General features: G+C 27.9%; 1 protein-coding gene across 1 annotated transcript; it reads right to left on the bottom strand.

Annotated features, from left to right (window-relative positions):
* Positions 1-9,780: 9,780 nt before the first annotated feature.
* Positions 9,781-10,146, bottom strand: LOC136086375 (uncharacterized). The gene has a single exon (XM_065808671.1). It carries the CDS (start codon positions 10,144-10,146, stop codon positions 9,781-9,783), a length of 366 nt encoding a protein of 121 aa, XP_065664743.1.
* Positions 10,147-11,399: the final 1,253 nt, after the last annotated feature.

The raw sequence follows: 11,399 nt of genomic DNA, 5'->3' as shown, positions 1-11,399 counted from the left end.
AAGAGAAAAAAAAGTTGAAAAAACTTCAGAAAGATATACACATCATTTGTAAATAGAAAGAAAAACAGTTATCCTAACATACACATTTTGGCAAAAGTATGGTATCATTAACTTTGACAAATTACAATGTATTATGGAGATATGATGAATAAAATACTTAGCATGTTTGATTTCTATTGGTGTGGTCAATTATAGTACCTTAAAGGGTTTTCTTATATATCTCACAAGCAGGTATAACTATAGTTATTTTAAACAGGAATGACTATAGCTATCCTAAAAACACCTGAAAACAAGGGCTTCAGTAAAAAAAGGAGGCTTAGAATCGTAAGTAAAATTATGTAGTCGTAAATAAGTAAAACTAATTTATATAGGTTTATTTTTTGAAAGTATTAAGAACTCATCATTCAAAACTGTTTTACTTTAAAATAATCAGCAGTAATGCTGATATAGCCAGCTTTAAGATGCACAAAATACATTATAACTCGGGTTCATTGACGCGTGGATGTTTTTTTTATAAAGCAGTACAGATTTCATACTCCAGGATGAATTGAAAATGATGTAGGCAACCTGTAAACGGGTTATTAGTTACAGCATTAAGGGAATACAGGACTATATGCAGATGTTATAAATAATAAGGCAATAAAGAAAATACTAAACTGATTGATTACATAAACATATACCATCAAAGATTCAAAATTCGTTACAAACAATTGTTTTCAGAAAATTCAATACCGACTGTTATTACAAAGTATATAAATTATATAAAAATAAATACATGTTTTACAATAAAGTGTTTTAATAACTATACTCTTAGGAATATATATATATATATATATATATATATATATATATATATATATATATATATATATATATATATATATATATATATATATATATATATATATATCTAAATATATATATATATATATATATATATATGTATGTATATATATATATATATATATATATATATATATATATATATATATATATATATATATATATATATAGTTTTTTATTTATTTTATTTTTAATGTTATGTTTTACAGGGGATCTCAACTTTGTAATAAAGAACTCAATTACGTTTTATTTATTTAAATTTAAAGGGCGTCAGCTTTTTTTAAAAAAATTTAAAATGAATGAAAATAAAAACAGATTAGTACAGAAATTCAATTCCTAAGGTAGTATAATTTAAATATCTCTTTTAAGTTTTTAACTTTTAAGTTTTTATTTTTTTATTTAAGTTCTATTATCCACAATTTTATATAAGAAAGTTGAAAACAGTCTTAAGATTTAAGACAAATTTAGTCTAGATTTTATTATAAGAAGGGGCTCATTGTTTTACTAGATATTTTTGAAAGATCCTTAAAAAACTAATTTTTCAGTTTAATGCTGTGTTTAAAATATAACTATGCAGGGTTATAATTTGTATTTGCTAAACAAAACAGGAACTGTTCTTAATTTTTCCCATATTTCGCCATCATGGTTCTAACGAAGATGTTTCTTATAAGTTTAAAAGTAAAGCAAGGCTAAAACAAGGTAAAACAAGGCTATTATTAGTTAGGTTTCTTTTATGTATTATATTTGGTTGTGGAACTCTAGTAACTTAAATCATGTTTTGCTGGAGTGACAAAATCAAATAACGCCTATATACGACTCTTTTTTTATCTTTAAACACAAATGTTTTAGCAATATTGTTTAAATCTTTTTTTTTTAACATATCAAGCCATGTTTTTAGTTTAAAAGTTTTCAATTGTTTTTGTCAGTCTGACATTATTTCTTAAATATTTCCAGATTTAGGAAACCTTATAAAAAAACTTTCTAGAGGTAACCTATCACAATATCTAAAAACTGATCTACAAATTCCCCAAAAACAATATTTGCAGGACCTTCTTCATATTTATCAAATTGATTGTGCGAGTATCAAATATCATAATCACTTGCGCTAAATCAAGCAGTTCTATTTTTAGAGCACAAACTGAACGCTATTACTATTCTCGAACGTTTCTTTCGATTTTTTTGGCTACTATGTTTAACGTTTTTACTTGATCCTACTTTATATTTAACGGCTATATTATAACTATTGTTATATAAATAATTAATGCAATCAATATTTTAATATTTAATATAGTTGTTGTAAAAATTAATTTCTCCACATTTGTGAAATAAGTTTTTTTAAAACGAAGCATTTTTAATTTTAAAAACAAAATTTAAAATACTCCGTTTTTATTTTTATTTTTATTTTTTTTTTATTTTTTTTTTATTCGAATTTCCAAACAATGTTAAATTGAAGAATTCTTTTTATCAAATTTAATATAACTGTATATAAATGCATTGCCGGATAAACCATAATCAAGCCTGTAAGCAGTGCAAGCGGTTAAAGCAATACAGCTATAGCCAAGGGGGAGATTTCTATGGCACCCCTAAGCCTATAATTAACCAACTAGTAAAATAAACTACTATTTATTCAAAAGAAAAACTAATAAAATGTTATTTTTCTTGCTTTTCTATCGGCAAATTCTTTTATTAGTTTATTAATGTCGATTTTTTCAACAATTTTACATTTGATTGACAAAGTTTTAAAATTTGTTAACTTAGACTAAAATATTGTTGATCGTAGATAGGTTTTTATCATCTTAAGCTTTGAAAAATTCCAAAAATTCAACCGTTTCATGTATAGTCATTTGGATTTAGCTCTTGTAAGGGTCGCTCTTTAATGAAATTTAAAACAAAAGCAGAAGTAACCACATTCTTATCATACAAACAAATAATTTTTTTTTTATGATAAGAAAAACATGCACAACCTGCTATCGTCTTTATTTAAAGTAGAGTCCTCAGTTAATTTCAATTAGAGATTATTACAAAGTTTGACGAGGTCAGGTTTTTCCGGAATCTGTTTTATGTTGTACAAAAAAAGACCATGATTCTGAATACATACTTAACTAATCAAATTTTTCATTGAATAAGCTTAATGTAGAGTCCAAAAGAGAGTTAAAAAATTCAACTTCAAATTTATTTTCTCGTAAAGTTATTGGCTCATTGCGTACAGTTTCTCCAGCTTGACGTCTAATACATCGAACTCTTGATGTGGCTTTAAACACAGGTTAGACTTCTAGCTCTTCAGCCATATCCTTTGCCGTTAAAATAGCGCTTATGAATCCTGTATTTCTATATTCCTCCAAAAAAGTGCAGTATTTTTTCAACATTTCTGTGCATTTACCGAGATCAATGTCAGTTGATTGTAAAGATTTCATACGACTTTACCTTGAAAAAGTGCTTTATACCAAACAACCACAGAAAGTATAAATCTGAAATCTTTTAACTGTTCTGCTAGAGTAGTAGCTTCATGATAACCTTGAACATGAGTTTTTAGATTTTCAATAGTCAAAGTAATTAAAGCGTAAAGGATGACACTAATTTGATAAAACTGTCACTGAGCTTTTTAATGGCATATAATTCCAAATAATTGGTTAGAATTTTCTGTCGATGAACTGAAGCTGAAATCAATGTGAACAACCTCTAAAGTACCCCAAATAAAGTAAATGAGTATACAGACCACCTTAATGCATCACGTAGTACGAAATTGTAGATATGACAGGCACACGGTACATAAACAGCTAAAGGTTTTATGTCTAAAATTCTTGTTCAAACCCCAATATTTTTTCCTTTCATGTGTACCCCTTTGTCATAACCCTGACTCCCACATTCGTTCAATTCCAGTCCGTATTTATTTAAGACATCTATTTAGTGAGACTTTCACCATTCGACTCATTTACAGTAAAAAATTCTGTGAAATGTTCATTCACTGATATTTTATCATCCTCTAATGATAAATCAAGAAACAGTATAGTCAGTGAAAGTTGTTCTAGATGAGTAAAGCCCCGAGTACCGTCAGCGAAAATTGAATAATATTTTGATTTCATTGCGCGCGATATAACTTTTGACTTCTCTTTTCTACCTATCTGCTCTATTAACACAATTTGTATATCTTTTCCGCAGTAGTGTTCTAAAATATAACCCTTAATAGCTAACGGCAAGTGCTCCCACATAACTGGATCAAATTTGGTAAATAGTTGTACTAAGCCTAGAACGTTCCATTATTAGGCGTTTATAATTTGTCAGTAGTGAACGCTATATTGTTTTCAGCTAAATAAAGTAATAATATGCATCAATCTAGACAAAACAATATTTCACCTTGTAGTTTCTTTTTTAAGTAAATGTTGTTCTTGGCAATCTATTTTTTTTCCTGATTTTAATCGTAGATCAGTGTTGATTCATGAAAGGTAAAATTTTTTATAAGAAGTGCTATTTTCAACCGTGATCTACTATCAAATAGCCAGCAACAAAAACAATAAACTCGATCCTTATTGACAAAGTGATTTATTTCGTTGTCTGCAAGTTTTTTTATGAAATGACAAATAGAGAAATGCCGGTCTGTATCATTCTTTGGATAACTATCAATTTGAGTTTGCACTTGGCAGTTAGATATTATATGATCAATAGTTTCGTTTTATCAAATAAATGGCCATATGGCTGGATTCGAAATATTTAGGAAAACAGTGCTAAAGTCATCTGGAGTTTGAATTTGTTGTACATCGCCAACGGAGTCATCGCATGTAGATATTGTAGTTGTAGCACAACTTATCTGATCACTTTGGAAAACTTCGTTTGCAATATCTTCAATACCAATTTAATCTACTGATGCATTCGTTGCTACTTCAGATGTAGATGTCACATTCAGGTCTTGATTTTTTGTTGTGGTATAACTATCTATATTTATAAACTTTTTTGTATTGTGAAATTCCTTTTCTTTTTCTGCTTTCCGTTTTCCATATTCTGACCAAGATTGTTTTCTTTTCATAATCAACGTGTTCAAACATTTTGCAACAATTAGCAAAGTAGTAATCAACAAGTTAAGTAAATCTCTGTAAATCCAAATACTTTTAAAAATGAATTACGACAATTAAATGTTGTTAAAACGTTATTTAAGCAAGATAATTTTTTAATTGCGTAAATGCGTAATTGAATCTTAATACTCATTAGTTAATGACCCCTAAAAGTAGTCCTAGATATACCTATAAGCTGACTCGGCCACATCCTCAAGCCCTGCGATTTTTGGAGTCCTATAATTTAATTGAAAAATGTTTAAATCTGTACAGTAAAGAATAAAGCTATGAAGTTAATACTTTTAGAGTGTATTTTAGAACCTAATTGTTGTGCGGACATAAATATAAACATACATAAACTTGAATGTTCTCAAACATCTAAACAAGCAGTGATCAAGTTGAGGCAACTAAACGTTATATGCGTGGTCAAGAAAAGAGAACAATCGCACAATATTCCCGACCAAGCCTGTTATTTTAGTTATTTTATTTGACTTAAAAAGTGAATCGATTTCACAAAAACGGATTTCAAAAGCGTAAAAAAAAAGCTGAAAAAGAACAAGAATTTATAAAAATTCAGAAACTTAGTGGTTTTTTGTGATAGTCGGAAGTACAGAGCCCATAAGTCGCTCCATTGAAACAGAACAGTTAATTATAGAAAACGATCATCACCTGCAAATCGTCACGCCCAATAAGTAACTGATAGCTGTACCTTAAACATCAACAAATACGATGATATTTGCTACGGGAACATCTCTCTGAAGACGATATTTGTTTGGAATTTGAAAAGGAACAAAAATTATTCAGTATTTTGATAATGGTTTCCATGAATCAAAACAGTTTTACAAGGACCATGACTGGTTAAGAAAATCTTTATTACTTTTTGAAGGGTTTTTGAGATTTCCTTTTTTTTTTACTACAAATAGATTGAGAGATTGGAAAACTGCTGTTTTGCTGTTAAAAAGCTACGAAAATTGTATAAAAACACAAGAAGCTTTAATGGTTTATTTAATAAGAAGAATTCACAACATATTGAACAACAAACCAAAAGAAGATTAAAAAAAAAACATTAACATTGGACAATGGTTTTAAAGCGTGTGGTAGCACTTTGGTTTAAAAAAATCTAACATTCAGAGGTTCCAACGAAAGTTTGTCGAAAAAAGTAATTAAAATTTACTTGGACTCCTTTTTTATCAGAACAATTTTTTTTTTAATTTATTAAAATGAAAATTTAAGATAAGAAAGTTCTACACTTTCTTGAAAAAGGGCCCCAAAAAGAGATTCAGCCATGGACCTTAAAGGTTGTGAATCCGGCCCTACTTATTAGCACTGATTGATTATTTACTCATGTAATGTTTTTTAGTTTAACTAATAAAATTTGCTTACGTTCAATAGGTCTTTGTGGAGTTTTCTTGACGATTTTTAATACGGCCTAATTTGTAACAAATATAAATAAGTTCATAAAATTTTGTAGCTTTTCTTTTCTTTCGTAGATATAATAAAAGACAAAAAGTTTTTAAGTAAAATAATAGTAGTTTTAATTATTTAAAATTGAATGCAATTGAATCTCGAATTACCAATGTAATAATTTCTGTCTAAATTTTGCCCCATTTTGTTCGACGCCCTGGGCGATCGCCCAACCAGGCCCTACCCTATCGCCGCCACTGCCTGTGTGCAAAATTAATTTTTTTAGTATACTTTATATAACAAATATATAAAAAGATGATTTGTTTTAGTTTTGAAATAGCTTTTTAACAAAATTCTTTACATAATCTTTAATTTTTTAGATTGACGCTCGAATGAATTTAAATTAGAAATAATTAAACTAGTTTATAAGTAGTAAAATAAAAGAACTAAATTGCGAGAAAGCAAACATAATAATAAGCAAACGTATGACGATAATGTTTTGTTATGAATGGGGAAATATTTAATTTTTTAAACATTATATTTAAATTTTATTGGTAACTTTCTTAATAACAATATTGTTTAATTAAAAAAATATTTGGACTTAAATTGACTTTTAACGTGGTTTTAAATTAAATTTAGTTACAAAACGGAATTTTAAATTCGCACGTGACTTTTTATTTGACTTAGTTTAATATTAATTTAATGTATTTTAATATTACTTTTAATGGTAATAAATATGTAGAGTGAGTAAAGTTACATTTACTTGCGTTTTGCTTTTCCAGTACGCAACAAAACCTCATAACAAGGCTTGTTGAGTGCCTCAAAGTTTGCACAAGATGCTACTACGCGGACATGAGTTTGTGAGGAGAATGGTCTCCTCTATAGGCATGCTCTCTAAAGAGGCACAGGAACCGCAAAACAGGACATTCCACGAAATCTGCAAAACTTTTTTGTAAAAACTACGAAAGCAAATGCAGTCATTCAAAAACAAGCTATGACGTGTTAGGCTAACTTTTGTGCTTAAAAGACCCATTTCTAAAAATTTAAAATCTCAACTCTCAGAAGGAAGTGATTTTCTTCAGACTTTGAGTGTCGATTGACCCAAAATATATATAACTTTTTAAACATGTATGTATGTTTTATAAATAATTGTAGCTAACGCCTTTTTGCAGCATTTAAAAACAAAAGCTCTCATTATTGCTGAGGTTAGTCAATTTTCACTGAGGAGGTAAATGACAGTCATGCTTGCTGAAGAAATTTAAATAACAGTCATGCTTGATTTGACTCAAAACAAAATCATGATAAGTTTCTAGAATTATAAATAAACAAGATCCAGCATTAAAGTATACTTCAGGAAAAGAAAATAATGAAAAAAAGTTGCACTTTTTGGATATAACTGTAACCAACACTAATAACATATACTATGACTTCAAATTCCACTAAAAGTTGATTATCACTAATACACAAATAAATCCAGCATAAAGCGTAAATAGTTATGGTTGTTTTTAAAGGTTTTGTATCTCATCCCATTAAATTTAAATGACGATCTTAATGATGAAATACAGTTTTTAGTTTACACGTTTTCAGATAATTTTTACTAACTGTGGGGATGCACCTGAGACAACTTCCGTGGCAAATGCTGACTTAAGTAAGCATCTGCTAAGGTTGCTTCTCTTTATTGTGTTAGTCATTTTATTACTCATGATTTTATTTTCTATCTTTACACTCTTACAATAATCGGTTTTTCAAACTATCAAATTTGGTTCGTTTATTGGGTTTGTCCCAATAAACGAACCGAATTTGAATATCTAAAAAACCAATATATTTTGGTTTTTCAGGAACCCCAAAATAATTTTGATTTCTAGAAAATCAATTTGAATATCTAAACAATCAAACTAAGTTGGTTTTCTAGAAAATCAACGCTATTTGGTTTTCTGGATAATCAAAATTGGTTCGTTTATTGGGACAAGCCGTAAATCCAAAATTTGGTTTTTTCAGCAATAACAATGAAAATTAAATTTTATGTCATAATGCTTAAAATAAAACGTTTATAGTTATTTAACTTAGCTTAATGATGTTTTGTAGAATAGAAATAATTGGCCAGAAATTACCATTTACTAAAAAATAAGCTAGCAAAAAGCAACCCGTAATACGGGTTATGGTGGGTCTGTTACATAATGAATTTATGGTGGCTGTTTTCCACAATATAAAGTTGCGAAACTTTAACTAATACCCTTTTAGAAAAACGCATTCAAAATAAAAAATTAAACCATCTGTAAATTAACATAAAAAGTATGAGAAGGTATAATAATTTACCAATTATTTAACATTATTTGAGTTGTTTACAACTGGCATAGGTACTATCAGTGTAAGGTAAAACCGTTTTCCTCAACATTCCTAAGTTCAACCCAATACGTTTTTAGTTACTAACACAAAATAATAACACTTTATCATGCTTTATATTGACAAAAAACAAAAGCAAAATTCTTGTTATATTTTTTATAGCATGAACTTTAACTAATTATTAAGATTAATACAAAGTGAACTTATATTATACGGAAGCTATTAATTTTTTGCTATCACCTTGATTAATTTTTCTTTAAAATTGTCTTAAAAACGTCAAATGCACACAACTAAATAAATTTATTAAAAATAACTAATTTTAGTTGTATAAAAAGGGTGTTCCAGGCCAACATTTTTCAACTATATCTATAACCATAAACTCATATCATAATTAACTATAAACTTATCTATATTCTTATAAGTCATTTTAATCATTATACTATCTAAAAATTCTTATCTCATTTCAACTATTGTCTTAACTATAATTTCTGAGCCAAAATAAAATAATATAAAGATAATGGGAGTATAACAATCATAATATATTAATATATTATGTTTACAAACTATAAACTCTGAGCTAAAAAAAATTTTTGTACTTTTTTATAAATCAATTTTTCAGACTTATCAATTCTTTATTATCAACCCATGAGTTGAATGAATTAGGATACCCATACCACTTTACTAATGATAAGTTTACGAATAACTTTTTCAATCCTAAATATGTTTTGATCAGTTTTTTGCATTTCTTTTTCATAAAAAGTACTTTGTATTTCTTCACTATTATCGTCAGTTATTTTATACGTTGGTGGATCTGTAAACTGAATCTGTGACACTGTAAAATCTTCTTCAGTCCATCTCGGTGTGCATCCTTTTTCAAACGTTTCTTTCTTTTTAATTATCCTAACTCTATCACCAATTGAAAGCTTTGGTTTTACAGATTCATTTCATTTCCATTTAAATTTAAACAAACAATATTTTTATTCTTTTTATCGCTAGCTTCAACTGGTGTCATTTTAATTGAAGAATGCTTTATGTTGTTGTATTTATTTACCATTTAATCTAAACCGTTAGTATATTTTCTAGTAGAATTAGCTGAATTTCATTGTTCTATTCCAACGTTCAACTACACAACTTTTTTTTCATTTTAAAATGAATATAACTCAACACGTAGCGCTTTAACATGCTTATTATAAAATTCTAAGCCTTTATCTACCCACATTTTTTGACACTTTCTTTCTTTAAAGATTTTGCTTAAAGCATTAGCAACATCAACTCCAGTTTTACTCTTCAATGGAGCAATCCATCCATATTTCGAAAAAATATCTATCACCATTAAAAAGTATTTTATGCTGTCATTGAATTTGGAAAAAGATTTCATGTCAACTAAATCAGCAGCCCATATCTCATCGATTCCATTTACAATCACTTTTCTTTTTCTGAAATGTTTTACAATTGGTCTATGAAGTTCGTTTGCAAGTTTGTCAGTCCATTTTAGGTCTTTCAAACCCATAAGAATTAGGTCTTTATCCTCTTTTTTTTTACTGATCGTTGGTAGTTTTTTTGAGTACTTTTAGTTTCAACACCCAATCCAAACTTTGCTTTAGATGATATAATAGGTTTTATAATACCTCGTTCAATTCTTTCACGTATTGTCGGATTTTTTATAGCATCCATTTTTTTCAATCATAATTTTATCAGCTAAATTTGTTTTTGCCGTGTCATCAAAGTATTTATAAGCAAGATCGTGATGGTAAGCTGCATTATCAACTCTATCTATAGATTTACTCCAGTCTTTATATGCGTCGGTAGAAGTTAATCGTTCATCTAAATTAGTACCAGGACCTGCAAAGTTCATTTCAGGTATATGCATTTCACCTGGAAACTTCGACTATGGTAGTTTTATTTTACATGTTGCTGAATTAATCGAACTCACATAATCTCCTCCTGTTTTTGATGATACAAATTGAGTTTTTGTTTTTCCGCAAATAGCGCAAGTTCCTCGTTGCATATTTCTATTGTTTTTACTCATAACATTTTGCAAGTTTAGTGTAATTGTTGTGTTTCTACATTTAACGCAGTAGATTTTTAGATATAAACAAATAATGCTATACAGCATTTTTATATATAAAAATGAAAATTTATATATAAAAAATTGATATTATAGATTTGTCATGGAATGCGAATAACACTAAGAAAAATAATAATAAGTTGTTTCCTAAGAGTATAAGAGGAATTATTGTTGGAAAGTCGGGTTGTGGAAAAACTACTTTATTATTGAACTTACTTTTGAGACCTGGTTAGTTAGACTATAATAATTTACATGTTTTCGGAAAGTCGCTTTTTTAACCAGAATACAAAATATTAAAACAATCTTTTGAAAAAAAATTGCCAAAAGAAATTATTCTTAAACTATTTAAGTTACAAGACAAAATAGAAAAATTAAATGCAAACCCTGAGCTTATAATTGAAGACATTTAAATGAGAAAACAGATATGGAGTGAAAGTTTTTTGAAACAGCAGAAAATGTACCAGATCCTCAAGATCTTTATATTCATAAGAATAATTTGATGATATTTGATGATTTACAATTAACAAAGCAAAATAAGTGTGAAAAATATTATATAAAAGGAAGACATAGTAATGTAGATTGTTTCTATCTTGCACAAAATTATTTTATGTCACCTTGGCAAACTATGCAAGAAAATACAAATTTTATTTGCTTATTTCAACAAGATTCAAAGAATTTAAATCACATTGATAATG

Source organism: Hydra vulgaris, chromosome 10 (genome assembly GCF_038396675.1).
Source record: "Hydra vulgaris chromosome 10, alternate assembly HydraT2T_AEP".
Classification (NCBI taxonomy): Eukaryota; Metazoa; Cnidaria; class Hydrozoa; order Anthoathecata; family Hydridae; genus Hydra; species Hydra vulgaris.
This window is presented reverse-complemented; position numbering and strand designations above follow the sequence as displayed.

Bases quoted from the DNA above. Each gene is read 5' to 3' on its own strand.
- LOC136086375 (XM_065808671.1), bottom strand. From the start codon at position 10,146: ATGGGTTTGAAAGACCTAAAATGGACTGACAAACTTGCAAACGAACTT.